The sequence below is a fragment of the Dipodomys merriami genome, unplaced genomic scaffold (assembly GCF_024711535.1).
Source record: "Dipodomys merriami isolate MVZ:Mamm:240054 unplaced genomic scaffold, mDipMer1.0.p SCAF_12, whole genome shotgun sequence".
NCBI lineage: Eukaryota > Metazoa > Chordata > Mammalia > Rodentia > Heteromyidae > Dipodomys > Dipodomys merriami.
In genome coordinates this window covers 17,219,112-17,241,519 of record NW_027202493.1, presented here as the reverse complement: position 1 = coordinate 17,241,519, position 22,408 = coordinate 17,219,112, and the positions used below count along the sequence as shown (strand labels likewise).

Here is a 22,408-nt window from a genome sequence, read left to right as displayed (position 1 = left end):
ATAGAAACCCATCCATTTGGTTAACAATGGATAGGAGAACAATAATAGCTTGACTTGGCAATGTGTGGAGTTCACCAGAAAATGCACCACGTATTTAGACCCAATTAGAAGCCCTTTGGAAGGTAGTAGACATTCAGATCATATTTATTAGAAACAATTAAAATCTGATTATCAATGAGATGTTTTCAATTTGAATAAACTATACTTATTATGTCTTGGGGAAGGCCTTTTTTTTTATAAAGGGAGTACAAGTGACTAATGAAGTTTGAAAGGCTGTGTTTCTTAGACATTAATTACTTGTCACAATTTAGAATTGTCACCGCCATGTATACATGTGTGGATATGTGCATGAAATCATGTTTTCATCTCCATTGCTTTGGTAATTATATTGATCTTAGAATTTCCCACTCCTCTGGTAGGAGAGATTGAACACAGGGTTTTATACATGTTAGGTGAGTGTTTGTCCACTGAATGATACCCCATAAGTCCTCCTGATCACTGAATCCTTAGCTCAATAAGTGCTTAAATACCTGACATGAATGGCAAAATCAGCAAATGTTGTTTGAGTAATACCAGAACACTACTCATTAAGGACAGAGCAACCATTAGTTTGAATGAAAAGGGATATAATACTTCATTCTAATTATACTTTTTTCTTTTTTTAAATTCTAATTATACTTTTATGATTCTCTCAAGAATTATAAAATTGCAAAAATTAAATGCCTGTTTCTGGCAAGGCTAGTGTTGGTGAAATCTGGGGAGTGTGAATAGATACTACATAGGATTAAAAAAAATTAAATGCATGACTCTCTTTCCAATACAAGTACAAGTTGGCAGATAGGAAGCTCACATGAGATTTTCAAGATGAAAATGCAGAGGTGACTCAGCTCTCCACTCTAGATTTGAAACACATAGGTGTTTCCAGATTTCTAGGTAGCAAAATCACTTGCTAGTCTAAACTTCTCTGTAGATACATGGATCTGAACGATTTTTATCCACTTAAATGTAAATTGGGCTTTATGTTACCACTGAGCCATGGGTCAATGTCTCATACCTAGAATCCTAGCTACTCAAGAGGCTGTGTTCTGAGGATCTCAGTTTGAAGCCAGCCCAGACAGAAAAGCTCCCATGATACTTACATTCAGTTAACCACTCAAAAACTGGAAGTGGAGCTGTGGCTCAGTGATAGAAAGCTGGTCTTGAGCAATCGATCTCAGAGGCTGCACAAAGGCCCTGAATTCAAGCCTCATGACTGACCAAAAAAAAAAAGTATATTACCATTGAAAAGCGAATCTGTTTTTATTATTTTTAAGTAACTCCACAAGGGAGGTGTTGTTAAACAAAGCAGTGTATGAATACATCTTGATCTGTATCACCCCTTTAACAATCTCATCCTCCTTTGTCCCACCCCTTTCTCTTACAGTTTTTAATGTTGTGGTATGTACAATGAATTCTTGACTGCATTCTTTATTTGTGTGTGTGCAGTTTTTATTGTAAAAATGCTGTACAGAGGGGTTACAGTTACATCAGCAAGGTAATGAGTACATTCCCTATTGAGCATTGTTGCCTCCTCCTTTGATTTCCCCCTACCATCTTTCACCTCCACAACTACCCGGCCCCGCCCCCCCTCCCCCCCCAAAATCGTAAAGTTCATTTTCAGCATGGTGTTTTGTACATCTCCACACAGAGCTCCCTTATGACACAGCAATCCCACTTTTGGGCATTTACCCAAATGATCACAAACAAGGCCATACTAAAGCTACCAGCACAACTATGTTTATCACAGCATTATTTACCATAGCTAAGATATGGAACCAACTCAGATACCCCTCATAGATTAGTGGATCAAGAAAATGTGGTGTATATGTACACACACACACACACACACACACACACACACACACACACACACACACACACACACACACACACACACACACACACTGGAATTCTATACCTCCATCAAAAAGAATGACATCGCCCCATTTGTTAGGAAATAGACTTGACTGCATTCTTGTCTGTACCTCTCCCCTTGGACTCACTGTCTCCTTTCAAGTACCCATTTCTTGGTGCTTTAATCCAGACCCAGAGAAACAAAGACTGCATGATTTCTCTCAGTGATAGAATGTTCCCATAAGTCTATAAATAAATACTCTGGGTTGTAAGCTAGCAGCTCTAAAGGTTTTATACCCTACCTTAATCCTCTCAGTATAATTTTTTTTAGTTCAGGCCAAGAAAGTATAATTTCCTCTTACCCGGATTAAAGAATAATAAATACCAGTTGATTTCTATGTGCAGATAGGCAATGATAATCCCTAAGCAGTTAAACAGAAATATTTATGAAACAAAATCATGCCATGCAATCTGTTACACTTCAACAGATAACTAGAGCAGTAGCCCCTCCACTTACGTACTCCACTTATAGACTTCCCCAAACCACTTATGGATGGTTGAAAATGAAGATAGTACCAAACCTCATAAAAAAAATAAAAAAAATAAAAAAAATCATGCCATGAAGACAGAGGTGACATAAAAACAGAACAGAAAGAAATAAAACATTTCCAGAGCAGACAACGAGGCTTAGTGCCTCAAACATAGAAAATACAAACGCACAAAGAGAAATTAGGTAAATAAAGGGAAAACTAATCAAGAAAAATATTAATGGTCAGAAATTTGATGACTAAGTATTTTAACTTACCTTATAATATGAGTGGCTAATTAAGTCAAGATGATTTATCATGTTTCTGGTCTTGTTCTGTAAACTCAAATATGCTGAGATTGCCTATTATTTGAGGGCACACAGTAGGCACTTGACAAAGAGAGAGGAAATAATGTGCACGTATATTTGGAGGTCAGTGTGGTAGTGCTGAAAAATATTTCAATTGTTTAGTCTCAAATAAAATCCATTCTTTTTTCTGGAAGCTGTCAAATAGAAGTAAGCACTCCACTGATATATGCAAAGTGGTGTTTTGTTGCAGCATTGTTTAAAGCTGTAAGAAAAGTACAGCTTAAATATGAAATCTGAAAATATTCAGCAATTCAATGCCACTAAATTATTAAAAATAAGTCAATCTTTAATCATTTAACAGTAAATATTTAATAGTAAATACTGTTACTATATTGTACAATAAAAGTTAAAAGCATAGTTCAGAATATTGTATAATCTTCACTTGTTTATACCCTCATAAATATCCAGGCATGTGCTTTCACATATGCATGTGCATGGATTTATAACCCAAAACAAAGAAGTCCCAACTACAAAATTTCAAAGCAGAATATTATCAATTCATTATGCTACAATTTTATTGAATATCAAAATCAAGCTTTACTGTTTATTATTGAGAATTCTGACATTTAACTTTGCCTATTGCTATAAAACAATGTCATGTTAAAGCTAGCATTTTCATTGACCTGGAGGTTGATACAGTAAATACACTATAAGGAAACTTCACCTCAGATAAATTAACACCTTGGGGATATTCAGATGAATGAAGATGTATATTCAGTTGATTGTTTGGCTAGGGAGGGTATGTGACAATTTAGCCTTTTACTAAAAAAGGGTTTTCTAATATCCATATTTTTACTCTGTAATATTCCTATAATATCATGTGTTTTAAAAAATGTAATTTCCTACATTTCATAACCATGCATGTAATATTTGGGGCTGTGTTGCAGGAAATCCGTAAGTTAGAAGAGCACGTATACAATGCATCAGCAGAAATTGAGTCTGTGAAAGAAGAACAAGTGCATGTGGAACAGGAAATTAAAAGAGAAGTGAAAGTACTGAACAACATCACTAATGACCTCAGACTGAAAGACTGGGAACATTCTCAGACACTGAAAAATATCACTTTGATTCAAGGTAAACTCTCCTTCCATTCTCCAGAAAATGACATGTCAAGATGTGCTGACACATTGCAAATATTTGGCATTTTAAATTCCATGTTTGACTATACAATTTTTGAGTATATTGCCTTCAACCTTCTGAAATCCTTTGTTTTAGGTTTGTCATATAAAGACTATCTTTTTGTTTGTTCAGTTGTTTGTGTAATATAACATTGAATGACTTTTCGCTGTATTTCTTTCTACTATCTTATTTTGGTGCTATTTTTTTTCCTGTTTTGTCCACTCAGGTTTTTTTTTTTTTTTTCATTTGTTTTGATTTTTTATAGACTTCTGGATTGATTGAGATTTTTATTGAATGTTTTTGTTCATTAAAGTTACCAAAAATAGTTTGGTTGTTTTTAATGTATTTCTATTTTCTTCTGTTTTTCTTTATTTCTCTTAAAATTGATTTAATCTATTCTAAGGTTGATTGACAGCTTAATAGATTACCTTCCTTAATAGATAACATACCTTATATGAAGCCTCATGCTTGGTTTGGTTATATTTATGAAGTCAGTTCATTGCTATCTTGTGATAATTTTAAACCAATAATTTAGTCAATATTATCATTCTTACTTTTACAAACGATATTTACTCAGAGTTGCTCAGGAGGTAATTTATTGTTGCTTCTAAATTTATCTCAATTTATTCTGGGATCATCTTTCATTTGCTTAGAATCCATCTTTGGAAAATTCATCTAGTGAGACATTTTGATTTTCTTTTCTGTGTGTGATCCTTGATTGTTTAATTGCTTTATTCTATATACATTTCTAAGACATCAGATCTTTCTGTGTCTGTCTCTGTTTCTCTGTCTCTCTCTCTCTCTCTGGTTATTTCTGAATAGACTTGTTCCTTTGTACCCATAGAATATTGGTTATAGGATGTTCATGACTACTAAAATCTATGGATGCCTAGGTCCCTTATATAAAGTCCTGTGTTATTTGCATATAATCTACATATATAGCCTATATACTTTGAATAATTTTTAGATTATTCATGATAACTGTTACAATGTAGATGTCATATAACTGTTGCTATACTGTATTGACTAGGGACTAATGACAGAAAAAGGGCTCTACTTGCTCTGTACAAATGCAGTTCCCCTGCCTCTGAGCACCAGGGATGAATACCAGGGAGTTGCTGTGCTAGGCAAATGCTCTAAGCTACCACGCAGATTTTATTTTGTTATTGTTGTTTTGTTTGCTTTTTATGTAAGTGGTTGATTAAATTCAATGCAGTACCCGGGGTTTTAGAGGGCAAGAATTTATTTTCCTAGCATCTGGCTTTCCTTGCAGATTCTCTGCTGTTTGAGCTTCACCCCCAGCTCTTTTGGGCTTTAGTTATTTTTCAGATAGGTTGTCTTGTTTATATCCTGGCTGTCCCTGGACAGCCTAATCCCCGATTCTCCTTTTTTTTCTGCTACTATTCAGATAAATTTACCTTTGTAAGTAAGAACGTTTCTCTCTTTTACCGTTCAGTATTTTTTCTGTTTTTCAATTCCACAAAATGAACTCCTTGCTGCTTAAACTTAGTAGGTCCATTTCCAACTCTCTCTTTCTCTCCATGGCTGACTCTCCTTATCATCTCCCACCCAGAAATTGTGGAAGACACTCTCCGAGCTCTTTAACCTAGAATTTTTTATGTTCAGATTCCTAGAATAACTCATATGCCAAAAATTGACCCTCTCTCAAGATGGTGCCTGGCTATAATACTCAGAGATAAATATGAGCAATACAATGAATTATGAGTCATGCTAAAGTGTCACTGTCAGATAAAATCCTTGGATTAGATTTTAGGTATGGTAGCACTGTGGCTTTTTTTTGTTTACTTTGTGGTTGTAACTTCAGTTTCTATTCTATGAAATCCTCAGCAAAATAATACATTGCTGTCTTCTTTGTTCTGTGTACCTCCTTGGTGTTTCATTGTTGCTGCTATTCTTTATTTGTTTGCTGTAGCTGTCCTTTCACCACTTTCTCAACTCTCAATGTTCTTTCCCTCTTTATCTTCTCACACTATACTCTTCCCTTTGTTCCCCTGATTCTTGTCAATCATTGAGTCACAGAGAGAAAGCTTGCAATCTTCTGTCCTGCCTCAGAATCCCTTCACCTCTCTGTCAGACACCTGCAGGTAAGGCCAGTTCCAACAATAAAGCATTTGTTTGTCTATAGTACATGAATTTTTGTTTCTTTTCAGGGCATCACAAATATCTTATAAAGCCTTAGTTATAAATTTTTTGACATCCTGTCTAACTTAATAAAGCAAGACCAGCTCAATATGTGCATAATACTAATGTGGTTGGGTGCCATTGTGATGTCTTTTCACTCCTCTCTAGGTTCTTAGAACCTAAGAAAGCATTATCCATGTACAAATATTTAAGACGTATTTGAGAAGTTTAATTTAAGGCTTTCATCCTTGTCAGTAGAAGGCATTACAGTATCTCAATTGCAGAGTGTTCTTCCATTTAGGAAGATAAGTCTTACTTATTTTCTGTTATTGCACAACAGAAACAAACTTTGGTCTTTGATATCACTGTCTTGATAAATGACAAATCTATGTCATCTATGCTAATCATCAGTAATTATAATTTTTTAAAGGTCCTCCAGGACCCCCTGGGGAAAAAGGAGACAGAGGACCCATTGGATTAACTGGTCTACCAGGCATTCCAGGCCTGATAGGTATGGTAATAATAACTACTTAATCTTAGTCGATGAGGGTATATAAATATACAGTCCTGCATGTATACAAATGAAAATAGCTATTTCATTTGTTCCTGTATTCTCTCTGTGAGTGTATGAACATGTATGGGCATGTTTGAGGAGCTATTAAGCAGTCTAATTATGCATAATTTTGTAATCATAGAAATTCCTGAAACAATTCTTGATTTTCAAAGAAAATTAAATGTTTTTTTTGTCATAGTTGCTTTGTGGAATTACAATACTAAGGGATGCCATTTTACTACAAAAGTATGTAATGAGCCACATGAACATCACCTTAACATTGAATGCATTTTAAAATCTTTTTATTTTCAGATATAAAATGAACTAATGTGTGCTGAGGAATATTGGAATGTATTTCTTACTTACGTAGTCCTTGAATATATCTTCTAAAACTCAAAAAATCTGAAAAAAATATTTTAAAATATTTTACCTTTACTGTCAGCTACTTTCTGTATTTTTAGAGAAAATTTGATTCAAATTATTTGTTTCTATATATGCTTTAATCTTGAAAACAATGTTTTAAAAGAAGATGATAGAAGAACAGAAGAGAAAATCATGAACTTTCTCTTTTCTTACAAAACATTAAAATGAGCAAAAATATGTCATGTTTGAGTAGAAATAAAATACCTTGCATATTTTTTCAAAGTAGGAAATACATTTCATAGTTTCATTCTAACTACAATGGTTTGTGCTGCCAAAACGTATCTTGTATGTCATTTTATTTTTTGTCTTTTCTTTATATAAAAATGTTCTTTCTGATCAATATATTGACCAGTTGAGGTTACATGAAAAAAGAAAAATTTTTAATGTTGTTATTATAAAGGTGATATACAGAGGGGTTACTATTACATTAGTCAGGTAAAGAGTTCATTTCTTTTTGGGCAGTGTCACCCCCTCCCTTACTCTCTGCCTCTCTTTCCTTCCCATCCCCACTCACAAGTTTTGTTGTTCATTTTCAACATATAGAAAAAGAAATTTTGAAAATTGAAAACAGAAAGCCAGGCACTGGTGGCTCACAATTGTAATCCTAGCTACTCAAGAGGCTGAGATCTAAGGATTGTGGTTCAAAGCCAGCCTGGTTAGAAAAGTCCTTGTGAGACTCTTATTTCCAATTAACCACTTAAACAGAAGTGGCACTGTAGCTCAAAGAGGTAGAGTGATAGCCTTTAGCAAAAGAACTCAGGGACAGTGTGCAGGCTCTGAGTTCAAGCCCAATAACCAAAACAAAAAATTTTAATTAAAAAAGGCACCTATATGACCCTCATATCATCATTCCTAAAACAAACGTATGTATGTGTATGTTCATATATATATATATATGTTAACATATATACATGTGCAGATATGTATATGTTTTATATATGTATAAATCATGATTTATATCTAAACAAACATACACATATGTATGTATATAGAATTACATATATGTTATACATATATATATATAGAGAGAGAGAGAGAGAGAGGGAGAGACAGAATTACAATGAATTCTGTACAAAACGGATTTGCCAAACACTTTATTCAAGAAGTAGGATTTGTTTAAAGATAACCTATTTTATTGTTATTGTAGAGGTGATGTACAGAGGGTATATATATATATATATATATATATATACATATATATATATATATATATATATATATAGAGAGAGAGAGAGAGAGAGAGAGAGAGAGAGGGAGAAAAGTGAGAGGGGAAGAAAGAGAGAATGTGTGTGTGTGTGTGTGTGTGTGTGTGTGTGTGTGTGTGTGTGTGTGTGTGTGTGTGTGTGTGTGTGTGTGTGTACAGGTGGTTGTTTGATATTAATGTGCCTTTGGGAAGTGATGTCAGATGAGAATTTTTTATTAAGAAAAGCCCTTCTACTTGACTATGGTTCAATAGAGCTTAATAATGCTGTGTTGATGCCTTAAGTGGGAGGAGTAACCAAGGTTATAACAGCTGTCAGATCTACTACTGTTAAGGCTCTGTCTGTTCCTCCATTATGAATTGCATTTGTAAAAACTTTATACCTCAACTAGAGAAGTTTAGTCTGGCTATATTTGCTGTGCACATACTCTCTTGGGTAGCTGATCTTGCAGCTCTTCTTGAACTACCGATATATGAGGTATGAGGTACGAAGAAGGGTTTAAAATGTTTCAGCTTTTGTTAATGCCTTAACAACACAATTTCAAAGTTTCTTTTTGCCAGGTATTAGTAGGATGCTATTGGTATTGTTTATCTGCACAAATAGGTATTGTCCAGTCACCTCATAAAATGAGTGAGCAAGCCAGTGAGTTATTTGCTGGAGAGAGAATACAAATCCTTCAGGTATCTATCAGCTTGCCATTGGTTTGTTGAAAAACATTCAAACTTCTAAGCCTCCTCTCCTAATGGGTTCTTTCCTAGTTAATTTCATATTCAGTTTGTCTGTCATATTGCTGGATTCCCTTATTACTGAAGCCAGGGGATAAGGAGTATACAATGGTCAGTTTCAAATAATTCTACTTTGTGATTTAACCAGTTCATTAATTTTCCACCTACATATTAAGACGTAGATGAACCTTATGCATGTGATTTTTATCTCTGCAGTACTCTAGTCCTTCTACTTGTAAAATGGCAGATTTGTAGCACTAAATCCTTCATCCTTGCTACAGATTACCATAGATATTTAGCTAATTGCCACCTGAAAGGCCCAGAGAATCTAGTCCCTTAAAATAAAATTTTACAGAGGTGCTATATTTAGTGGTCATTTTTCAAGCATAATTAAACCATCAATTACATGATACTACTAACCAGGATGAATTTGCTTAAACTTTCCCCATAATAGTCTATTGATTTATTTCTGAATGTATCTCACAGGATTTATTTGTGAATTTCCTCATTCACCTATGGAAAATGTAACTCACACACACTTTCTGAGTAGCATTGTAATGTCCCCAACCAACCATTATCAGAATGGCTTTGGCTTCTCCACTACTCTAAAACAGATCCAAATACCTTCTCTTTTCCAGTCGTCATTTGTTCTGAAGTCATACAATATTGTTTTTATATTCAGTTTCAGTGATGACTATACAGCTATGAAGTAGAGAAAAATGGTTTAAATATAAGTATAAATAAGTTTAATATAAGTATAAACCCAAAATATATATGTATACGTAATGTATACCTAGAAGTAAACTTGTGAGTGTGTGTTGTGCCTATCTGCACTCATATTTAAATGGTTTAGAATTACAGTGAATTCTGTACAAAACAGATTCACCAAACACTTTATTCAAGAACTAGAATTCTAATTGTTTAAAGTAAATTTACTTTATTGTTATTATAGAGTGGTGTACAGAGGGAATACAGTGACAAGAGTCAGGTACTGAGTACATTTCCTTTCGTACAGTGTTTTCTGTTCCCTCATTATCTTGTAGTGCCTCCCACCTGTCTCTGCTCATGGTTTGGATAGTTCAATTTCATCAATGTCCAATGAGCTCTTATGCTGAAGCTTTTCACCCCTTTCCCTTAAGTTCTGTATTTCCCCTCCCTCCTGATGATATAAACCTGAATACACCACATAAAGAAGCCAGAATCATAAAAAGTCTTTTGTTTTCATATATTGGAGTCTGTTTCTTTATGTATATTATTTTATGTAAATATGAAGAGCATACTTAGGCACCTATGTGTTTCTCAGTATCCATTTTTGGTCTTACTGTGTATGAGTATTTAGTATCCTGTATCATTTGTCATATTCCAGTGCATTTTAGATGTAATTTCCACATAGAAGAGAGAACATGCACCATTTGTCTCTCTAAGGATGGCTTACCTCACATAACATGATTTGTTCTAGTTCCATCCATTTCCCTGCAAATGGCATTATTTCATTTTTTCTAATGGCTATGTAAAATTCCATTGTGTATAGTTACCACATATTTTGGATCCACTCATCTATTGTGGGGTATCTGGGCTGTTTCCAGATCTTGGCTACTGTGAATAGTGTGGCAATGAACATGGATGTGCAGGTGTATTTATCATTTCCTGGCTCATGGCATTCAGGGTAGACACCCAGGAGTGGTATGGCTGGATTATAGAGAAGGTCTATGTTTAGTTTTTTGAAGAACCTCCACACTGCTTTCCAGAGTGGTACTAGTATACATTCCCACCAGTAGTGCAGTAAGGTTCCTTTTTCCACACATCCCCACCAACACTTGTTAGAATTCACAATGTTGGCAAGTCCTACTGGGGTGAGATGGAATCTCAGAGTTGTTTTGATTTGTATTTCCTTTATGTCTAGGGATGATGAGCACTTCTTCAAGTGTTTCTTTGCTATTCTGACTTCTTCCCTTAACTCCTTTAGCTCTCTTGCCAATTTAGTGATTGGCTTATTAGGTTTGGGAAGGGTTAGTTTCTTGAGGTTGTATAGATTGGATATTAGGCCTTTGTCTCATATATTGCTGGTGAAGATCTTTTCTCAGTTGGTTTGCTGTCTTTCTAGTTTAGTGACTATCTCCTTAGCTGTGCAGAAACTTTAAATTTTGATGTAGAGCCACTTGTCAAGTCCTTCTCCTATCTGTTTTGCTCTAGGTACTCTATTCAAGAAGTTTCTACCTATACCGATAAATTCTAATATTTCTCCTACTCTCTCTTGCAGTCATTTCAGTTTTGGGTCTCACATTTGAGGTCTTTGATCCACTTTGAATTGAGATTAGTGCATGGTGGCTAACAGGAATCCATTTTTAATTTTCTGCCTATGGATGCCCAGTTTTAGAACTCTAATTTTTAAGTAAATACACATAATTTTTGTTGTGTTGTGCTTTCCTAAGGGAAATATTAAAGGAAATTTTAGACTCTTAAAAGAATTCCTAAAATTATTAAAATATTAAAAAAATCTTAATAATCTTAAGTTTTTAGCAAATTATCTTGTTAGCCATTACAAAGTCTACAATTTGAAGTTTCCTAGTTTCTAATATTCCCACATTATGTTATTTATTGAATACCTACAATGTAACAAAATAGTAATGTTTATTCTTATTGTTCAAATTATCTTTCAGTAGCATTATCCTCCATTTGGAGACTCACTTTATATTAATTTCATATATGCAATGTAAAAAATGGATTGTAACAAACTTTTGTTTTCTTTATTGATCATGTAGGTCCTCCAGGTCAAAAAGGTGATCGTGGAGCAACTGGCTTTCCTGGAAGTAAAGGATTCCCAGGACAAATAGGAAAGACAGGAAGGACAGGTATTATATGTGTATTTTGCTAATGAATACACAAATAAATGTCGGATCATAGAATTATATTCAAAGTTAAAATTACTTTTATTCAAAGTCATTATCATATGGATAGTAGTACATATAGTTTATTTTGTTATCTGAAGCACTTTGAAATTGAGTTCTGTCCACACACACACACACAGAAAGAGAACAAAACAGTTACATGGAAATGTCATTGCTTGTTCACATGGTAAATGTATATTTAGCTTTATAAATTCTCTTTCAAATTGACACTACTTTTTTGCATTTCAACAAGCAATGAGTGGGAATTCCATATTGTGGCCCATGCTCACTGGCTTTGGTGTTATTCATGTTTTGAACTGTACATGCTTTAAGAAATGTAGTTCAGTCATGCTGATAATATCAGGGTAGATGATCAGCATTGATATCAATTACCTCAATGAAAAATTGGCTAGCCACATTATACAGCCTGCAATTAGTCTTTCAACTGCAGATATGACTACTTGGAGTGAGTGGTGTATTTATTTAATTTTTATTTTTTTAGTAGTTTATGGGTTTTTTTATTGTGCAAATACCATACAGAGGGGTTACAATTACATGGGCAAGGTAATGAGTACATTTCTTATCAAACATTGTTACCTCCTCCTTTGTTTCCCCTTCACATCCCTTCCCATTTCCTCCCCTCTCCCCCTCCCCCGCAAAAGTTGTTAAAGTTCGTTTTCAACATAACAACTTGTACATCTCATTGTTGCAATGGGTCCACCTGTATCCCTATTTAAACAATTTGTTTTTTCCCTTCTCCACAAAGTACACCCAAAGAAACATAGGTCCCATGGTTTCCCTTATTTGCAATAACTAGTATATGTCTGAGACAAGCAGAAACGGTCAGATAAGTTGATGTTAGGCAAAATGAACCCCAACATAAGGATTCAAATGTTTTTTTTTCTTTCTTGTGATTGTTTCTAACATATTTATAAGATGATTTCTTTGTTGCTTTGTATGTCCCTCCCTCACACTATAACCCTGCTTTCACTGTATTTGCGTGGTGTATTTATACACCCCAAACCTCTAAAGCATCTAGCTTTCATCAGGCACTTAAGCAACATGGGGGAAAATATTTGTTTGGTAATTTTCCTGAAATTATCTATATGTCTTAGTTTCCTACATAACCAATTTGAGTTCATTAGACAAATATGTTTAAAACCTTAAATTTGACAGAATTGCAAATCTACTTGCGGATTCCAAGATAGTTCAATGTAGTTCTGGGAAGAAAGAATAAATAATTTTTTATTTGTCTTCTAAGCTTAACATAAAAATTGGTGTAGTACTTTATGGTCAATCTCAAATATAGGTGATGTTAATATTCCTAGAAAATATAAATTTTTTTGTTTTAGACTTTTTATACTTACAGTAATGTAATCTATCATGAAATTAACACCACATAATAAGCCAGGTGACTTGAATATTTCTGTTCTCAACAATCTATAACATGGTTGTGTAAAAACAGATTCTCAATATTGGTGTCTTTCACTCTGACTTCCTGCAATGGGAGCAGGAAATCTCCCTCTCTCTCTCTCCTGCTCCTCGCTTTCATCTTTCCCTCTCCCTCTTCTCCTATTCCTACCCCTCCTTCCTTCTTCCCTCTATCACTTTCTTCTTTATTCTGTTATATTAAAATAATTGCTTACTGAAAGCTAGAAAAGCAAAAGGCTTCCAAGTATTACACGTAATATCTTTCCTTAAGCTATATATTATCTCCTCTGTAGCAATTAAAATAATCACTTCCACTTTGGCTTAATTTCATCCATCCTATTTGTTTTTAATTTATAAGTCTTTTCCTTTTGAACAATTTGAAAATATGGTACTCAGCCTACTTCATAAAAGCATACAACTAAAATAATGAGGAAGTTTTTGAGTACTTTGCAATAATTAGTAATAGCCTTTTTTTCAAATTTACTTGTACCTAAATTCACTCCATCACAGATTAAAAGTGAATGTAATGGTATAAAATATAATCATATTATATAAAGCAATATGAGAATTAGAAATTTTCACCATGTTGCTCTGATAATGATTGGACCTCAGCTAAATCTTCAAAACAAAACTTCAGTTGAGAGTAAGTTATACTTTTTTAAAATGCTTTAGGTCTCATGCTACTTACAACATTATATGACATTTTTGGAAATTTGAAGCTGGGCACAGGTGGCTCATACCTATACCCCTAGCAACTCAGAAGATATGAGATATGAGAATCTCAGTTCAAGCCAGATCTGAGGACTTTTATCTCAATAGACTAAACAAATCTGAGAGACTCCAGTTAACCAGAAAAATTCTGGAAGTGGAGTTGAGGCTCAAGTATTAGAGCTAAGGCTCTAAGGCTAAAGCCTCCAGGGAGAAACCTAAGTCAGAATGAATTCAAGCTACACACACACACACACACACACACACACACACACACACACACACACACACACACACACTCCATTTCTAACTAAACTGTGAGAGATAGAAAGAGAAATAATGTAAGTGGAGCTACTGTCTCTTATGAATATGCACTGTAATAATGTTGCAATTAATTTTCAAATAATCTCTACAGTGAGAGGTGTTTTATTATTACACAGAAAAATAAACTTTGATCCATACATAACTAGTAAGTATCAGAACAGATCAATTCGAGACAGGATTTTAAATCATCAGTATTATTTCAAAGACTGAATTTGAAATGATATTTTCTGATGGAGTTTGGATGGAAAAGTTTCCCAACTTTTTAAGGGAAATTTAAAACTACAATAACTTTGACACAGAAAACACTAAAATCAGTCCTACAATTATACTAAGAACTTAATTACTTGCAAGACAGCAATTTCTCTTGGAGGAAGAATTAATAATTAAGAGTACTACTTTCATGAGATGAAATTGTCACCATTAAAGTGTCTTACTGGATATAGACCTGGAAATTCAGGCCTAAAATCACAGCAATCAGGCACTCAGAAAACAGAGATTGAAGGTTCCTGAGTTTAAGCTGGTAAGTCACTGTCTCAAAAACAATGTAACATTGATTGCTGGAGCTAAAGAATTATTTCCTTAATATCCCCTTTAAAAATGGAGAGAGGGTGGGGGGTGGGAAGGGAAGTAGAGAGAGGGGGGAAGGAAAGAAAAGGATAGGAAAGGGGAGGGGAGAGGGAGGAAGGGGAGGGAGGATTGTTAATTGTATTTTTTTATATAATTTTTTTGCAAGGAAATCCTGGACCAAAAGGACAAAAGGGAGAAAAAGGAAGTGGAAGCCTGGGAGGTAAGTTTATAGTTTCTGATGTTCTTTTCTTTCTTTCTTTTTAAACTTAAGACCTTTATTAACGGTACTTGCAGTTTGTTGACTTTTTTGAAAAAATCAAGTTGTATACTCTTATTAAAAATGAAAAATGAAAAAAAGTTCTTAAAAAATCTCAACTTGGCCAGATATGAAACAATTTAAAAACCTTTAAGGGTATATTGAGAAAAACTAGGCTTTGAACACACACACACACACACACACACACACACACACACACACACACACACACACACACACACATTTCTGATTTCTGTGTGTAGCTTTGCAATAAATAAGTTTAGATATTATGGTCTGCATCTGGCAAAAATGTTGAGAAATTCAGCATTGACTTATGGAGATTTTGTGGAAACTGTCCTAATTGAATATCCAAATTGGAGTAAAACAAAGAGTAAAGTATACAACTTTTTCAGTCTCATTGCCTTTTTGTTGTTGTTGTTTATTTTTGTCAATCATGGGGCTTGAACTCTGGGCCTGTTTGCTGTCCCTGAGCTCTTCAGCTCAAGGTGAATGCTCTACCACTTGAGCCACAGTGCCACTTCTGATTTCTTGGTAGTTAATTGGGGATAAGAGTCTCAAGGACTTTCCTCCCTGGGCTGGCTTTGAACCTGGATCCTCAGATCTCAGCCTCCTGAGTAGCTAGGATTCTTGGCATGAGCCACAGGTGCCTGGCTCTCATTGCCTATTTTTGAAGAGTATTTTTTTTCTAAAAATTCCACCCAGGAAATTATATATGTATGTTTGTTTGTTTGTTTGAGTCAATTTCAATGGGCTAAAGAAAAATCAGGTTTATGAATGGAAGCAATTACAACCTCCTTATCCACTAAGTGAGCTAACTAAATCCTCATGTATAGGAATTTAGACCAACAAGGAGGCTTGAAGGACTAATTACCTCATAGGAGTGGGGGCTTTGGTTTTACTATTTGCTTAGTAGTCATACTGTACATCCTAGACTTTTGAATCTACAACAAAACAGACCATAACAAGGTCATTGTCTATGGGATGTAGACTTAATGCTGTATACATTGTATCTTAAAAATAAAATGTGAGATAAGATCAATTTTCATGCCATAAATACTTTATTGAGTGCCTAGACCAAGGGTGCACGAATAAAATGACAGGATTACGGAGATGAATGAGGAACCCCAGTTAATTTTTCAGAATCAAAAGCCCTCTCTTCCTGTATCCTCGGTGAGAGATTATGTATGTGCTCATTTATGGAAATAATTGATACAAGGATCATAATCTATTCACTCAGGGGTCTGTTTTAGACCAAATTTTTTAAATCAAATTATAAAATGTAGATGGACCAAAATCCTAGTTGGAATCGTTGTTTAAAATATAGGTATTACCAATGCTTTTTTGAACAAAAAAACAATTGTTTTAACTTAATACTATATCTGAGTTTTACATTTGGACAACTTAGGGTTATCATTACCAATATCAGCTATTAGAATGTTGTATAATTGTGATATGTGCAGAGTTGGATAGCACAGAGTACTGAATGCCTTCTCAGTATCTTCTCTTGGTGTTATTTAGTGCTTTAATATTATATTAAGATAACAGAATCATGCATATCTCTTTCTTCTCTGTGTCCATTTATTTCTTTAAGATGATTTCTTGTCCACTGCTTACCTTTCACTCATTCTCCTTTTACTCCATTTAGTTTCAGCTGAGTTCTTTAAGTTTCTCTTCTTTATGTTTATCTCTGTTTTTATTTTTTTATCTTTTATTCTCTATCTCTCTTCCCTGAGGCTTTCTCTGAGCTTCCAAACATTAACTCTAGTTGAGTTTGGCAAATAAAGAACTTCGTGTTTTTAGTCTATAAACTGAGCAGTCATGCTGTTTTCTGTTACCCGAGGTTATCAAAAGCTTGGGACATTTTTTTCTGCTATGTTTAGAAATGTCAGCTGTAGACTTTTATGGCTATTTTACAGTTTATGCACATACTTTCTTTGAGAAAGCAATAAGTGAGCTATACTTGTATGTAGTCCTTGGATTCTTCATGCTTGCCCATGGCAAATTTATAAAATAACACTACAATGTTTCAAAAAGGAAGAACAATATACATATATATCTAATATTATAGATTCCATATTTTTAGTTTTTAAGTTGTTATACTAGTCACTTATCTGTCGTTACATATGGCTGTATTTTGTTTGTCTCAATACCTACATGTTCTAATATATACCTAGACTGCATTTATCTTGAATACTTTATGATTTTATTGCCTTTGACTTATCTTTAATCAACAGTGTTTTATTAAATACTGTTATACATGATCTTGTGAGAATACTTTTTAATAGAGGATTTATAGGGAGTAGAAACAATGGTTCAAAGGTATATGCATTTTATAATTTGACAGTTTTCACGTGGCTCAAAAAGATGCTGCCAAATATCATAATGCTTGATTCCCCATATCTTTAATTCAGGCCTATGACAATCATACAGAATTATGCTTGCCAACTTTTTATATAGTTTAGGCATGATACAAATACAATAAAATAATGATTGATTTCTTCCTTTAGAGAGATGAATTCTTACAAATTCTATAAGGTCCAAGACTTCATTATTTAGTTGTGATCATTGTGTTAAAAAAAATATTCCCGGCTGTTTTTCACAAGGAATAAGCATTTGATTTGGAAAAGAATCTGGTAAAGTAGCTCATCTGGACCAATGGGGTGGGAAGGACAAACAATTCTGCCCCCTCACTAAAAGGCCTTTCACCTCTGGACAGGTCATCGTTACTACTGACTTCCAGACCCCTTTTCGGCTCCTCCAAATGACCTTGGTTTGCATATCTGGCTTCTGCCTGGCTTTCTCTTCTCATCCATGGTACTGTTCCAGCCTCTGCTCCCATGCTCATAGCATTGCCCACTCCCTCACCATCACTCCCATTCTCTACCACTTCCAGCCTGAATGCCCCCATTTGATGACATGTGGGATGCTCCATTCCATCTGTAGGTACCAGGGTAGAAAAGCCCTCTGCTGTCCATTGGGTTCCAGGAGAAATCTCATGAGTTACTGGTTATTTGTGAAATTTCAAAGTAGAAAATATTGTTGTCAAGCAGGTGTAGGCTTAAGTCTATGCATTCATTCATTTAGCATTCACCCATTCCTCTGTTCAGCAGGTGTACAAGCATACCTCCTAGAGCTAATGATGACAGCTAAGCTAATAAAAGAGATTCTGTCTTTGACTTTACAGAGACAGTTCTCCCTGAGAGATACACACAAATAAACATATCAGAATTGTTCTAGGAGAAATAATAGAACTGTATAGTTACATAATAGAGACAAGTATTTTTCATTCCTTAGAATATAATAAAGTAGATTTATTTTTGATTTGCTTAGTTTATCTTCCTGGCTTCTTATTCTCCAAACTAATAGTATATTTTTTCTTCAAAACTTAAAGTGAAGTAAAATGGAGTTTATTTATTCAATACATTTGACCCAAAACTTGTTTCTTTAATTACCTTTCCATTTCAAACTGAAACATGTTATAATCACAAAAAATAATGCTGACCACTTTTTCTTCCAAAAAGTTCTTCCATGTTTTAAATTTAGGCTCTCAAGAAAATATGTTAGTAGAAATGAATATTTTGTGTAGGTGAAGGAAGAGATGGAAAATAAATAAATATTTTTTTAAAAAGCAGGAAAAATAAGAAAAGCCCAGACAAAAAAGGAATTGAGAAAAGGTGTGGGATTCTGTGTTATTTTTTTAGTGCCTCTGAGAAAAGTAATAGGCCACATTTTTACAACTTTCTTTCCTTCAAGTTTTCACACATAGCCTCAAGGTTCTCACTATTAAAATAGTAGTAGAATTCTAAGTCATATGCCTACATGTATCTCAACACTATTTTTATTCCCTGCCCTGTCAAATGTTCATACCAATACCTACCTCACAGGGTTGTTGTGAGGAGCAAATGAGATATTATGTGTTTGAAAATGTTCTGTAAAGTCATAAAGTGCTTTGAAGTCATAAGATTTGGTTCATTGTGGTCTTTCTGAATGGAAACTGCTATTTCTTGCTGACAATCATGAATGTTCAGTATGTAGTCAGAACTGGAATGAAAGGAGAGAAAATAAAATAGAAATGTCAGAAGATAATTAAACATCACAGCTGAAAAGAGAGAGGCTGAGGATTAAGTCAAGACTTTACATTAGATAGATAGATAAGATACAAGTGTGACCAGATCATAAACCAATGAGTTTGTCTGAGCGAGGAGCATTAGTTAAAAGAAAAGGAAGTGACTACAAGGTCCACACCATAGTCTGGAGGTCAGAACAAAAGAGTCTAGACTGTGAAGGACAAAGACTGAGCCTGACACTTCTGTTCAGTGAATTTCAAGAAAAGTTGAAACAAATTAGAATTGCCAATGGTACTGGACTGGTCCTTTGCTGGTATGACCAGAATCTCCAGGGAAAGGGGAAGGAGAATTGAGCATTGCCCATATAGTCCTCAATAGTAAGAAATCATCAACCCCATATGGCTAGCATAAACATCTAGCCCTTGTTCAGAAAGACTGTGGGGGACTTGGTGTAGACTTCATTGACTACAGAATGGTCCTGTTCTTAGAGATATTGGGAAACAACTCCAAGATATTCAATTCTCAACTCATCTCATATCCCAAGCTGAACATAGCATTTTCATTGTGAAATACTAACCCAAATGCTTCAAATTAGAAAGAAAAATCTTTGCTTTTCTCTTTAGATAGAAATCAATGCTGAATACTCGTTCAAATGCACAAATAACTCAACTTCAATAATGTATACAGATAAGAAAAGTAGACTTTACCAAATTCGAATGCTACTTTTATTAAATTTTATGCTGTAACTCTAAGTAGGAAGGTAGATATTGCAGTCAAGCAAAAGAATACCTTCTGTACACCAAAGCACTTTTTGTTTTTGTTTTTTTGGATTTTTTTTGTCAGTCATGGGGCTAGAACTCTAGGCCTGGGTGCTGTCCCTCAGCTCTTCAGCTCAAGGCTAGCACTCTACCACTTGATCCACAGTATCCAGGAATCGAACCCAGGGCCTCATGCATGCAAGGCAAGCACTCTACCACTGAGCTACCTTCCCAGCCTCATCTAAGCTTTGTGAGAGTTTGTCTTAAATTGTCCATTACTTCTTCCTAGTTTCTTTGTTTTATTGTACATTGATTTGACCCAATAAGACTATAGGTCTGAGGCAATTTTGACCTTTGTATTTTGAATTTATTTTTCTTTGGTTTGATTTTTACTAAAGACTCAGGTCTATCTTACATGGATTCTAGTCTTTCCCATATTATTCATTTGATTAAACTAAAGCCTTTTCCCAACCCTAATTATGATAATGAACATTTGCAGGACATTTGCCTATACCATACACTTTAGATTCATTATCCTATCTAATTCTCAGAAAAGCCATAAGGTTGAAAACTGTTAGCATCCCTATTTATCCTATTAGAACCTATAATTTATAAAGTCAAAGGGCAGAAAACCAAAGCCACATCAGTCTCTGAAGCCAGCCTTTCGGTTCTTGTACACATTAGTTTTGTATTACATATAAATACTACAGATATTTGATGTGCAGGATGTGAAAGTAGGGGAAGACAGGAAATCCTGGAGTTTCTATGTGGCAAAGGATATATCTAACATGATAAAAAGAAAGTCCACAGAAAGGGAGAAGATCTTTACTAGTGACATATCAGACAAGGGCCTCATATCTAAAATATATTTAAAGCTCAAAAAAATTAACCACCCCCAAATATACCCTGAAAGAATCAACAACCCAATTAATGAATGGGCTAAAAACTTAGAGATACTTCTCAGAACAAGAAGAATGGCCAATAGATACATGAAGAAATGTTCATCTCTGACCAAAAAAGAAATGAAAATCAATACAGCATGGAGTTTCCACCTCACTCTAGTTATAATGGCCATTATTAAGAAAACTAGGTAGGTGCTGGTGGATCACACTTATAATCCTAGATATTCAGGAGGCTGAGATCTGAGGATCATAGTTCAAAGCCAGCCTAGGCAGGAAAGCCCTTAAGACACTTATCTCCAATTATGCACCAGAAAACCGCAAGTGTCTCTGTGGCTCCAAGTATATCAAATTCCAAAACAAGTATTCCCAGTTCATCTTTGTTTATTTCCATTTTCATAACCTCACCACACATTGTGGCCCACTGTCTCTCCCCTAAGTATATTACTCAGAACCTAATCTTCCTGCAATGCTCACAAAGCTCCTATTATCACTAATGAGAGTTACTAATGTGTACCAGGGGAAGAGCTACCTGTTAATATTCTATCTTTATCTCAGTAACTCGCACAGTTTTAACATTTTCAGTAGCATTTAGCTGATTTGATATGTCTCCGTTTATTGTATCTTTTTTAACTCCACAATATACTTTTCTCAGTAGCACTACTTATGACCTAGCAGAGCAGATTACACTACCCCTGAGCATGCATGGTGGTAAGTAAATTAGATAAATGCTGCTCATTCATCACAGTTATTCTGTGTTCAAAGTTGTCTGTGATTCCACAAATTGTTGCTAAATACCTAACAGCCTTCCATTAACACAATATATGTGTTCCTTAATAGTGTGATAACTAATATGTTTGTAAATCGACATAGAGATCTAAATCAGTAATGGATCAAGTAGCTAACACTTGTCCTATTTAGTCTCTATCCCAAATGACTCTTAAAGCCTTACTCATACCAGAGCCAATTAGAAGGAGAAAAAAATCAATACAACTCCACCCAAGTGTTTTGCACTGGCACATTTGAAACTCATCTAGTGTGTGCAAGCTTGTAGACAGAAAGAGAGAGGCCTGACACACTGCCTTTCATCCCACCACAACTTCTGAGGAAGCAAATGGCTCTGTCCCTCTCCTGAGAATGAATAATGGCTTCCTATTTGCAGACAGAAATTTAACCTTACATATACCAAATATTTATTCTGTTCAAGTTAAAACACTTTCTAAGTATAGGCTCATAACCTATTATTTTCCCCCCTCTGCCTATCTTCTCTGGAAACATACTGTCCTTAGAATATGAATCTCAACAAAAAATATCCAGAAGCACAGATACTCAGCTTGCTTGTACTTGAAGTGCACAAGAAATCCTCTCCATTTTGCTTTAACCTCTACAGTGATGGGGAGTGTCCAGCCCTGTGGCCATACGAAGTTCTTCGTCACCATTTGGTACATGACAGACACACCTGTACTTCTCATATGCATCTCAGTGACTTATCCACAACCATCTGCTTGTATTATCTGTGTGGCCCATGAACGATGCT

General features: G+C 34.8%; 1 protein-coding gene across 3 annotated transcripts in view; it reads left to right on the top strand.

Moving 5' to 3' along the window:
- The window catches only part of Msr1 (macrophage scavenger receptor 1), a 64,600-nt gene that overhangs the window by 18,329 nt on the left and 23,863 nt on the right, over positions 1-22,408 (top strand). For 2 of the 3 annotated variants that reach the window (XM_070016292.1, XM_070016293.1), the window contains exons 5-8: positions 3,676-3,862; positions 6,480-6,560; positions 11,715-11,804; positions 15,037-15,090. In XM_070016292.1, the coding sequence (XP_069872393.1) occupies positions 3,676-3,862; positions 6,480-6,560; positions 11,715-11,804; positions 15,037-15,090 (412 nt within the window). Of the gene's footprint in view, positions 1-3,675; positions 3,863-6,479; positions 6,561-11,714; positions 11,805-15,036; positions 15,091-17,863; positions 19,109-22,408 lie in introns of those variants that run through there. The other variant, XM_070016294.1, reaches the window with a different exon arrangement.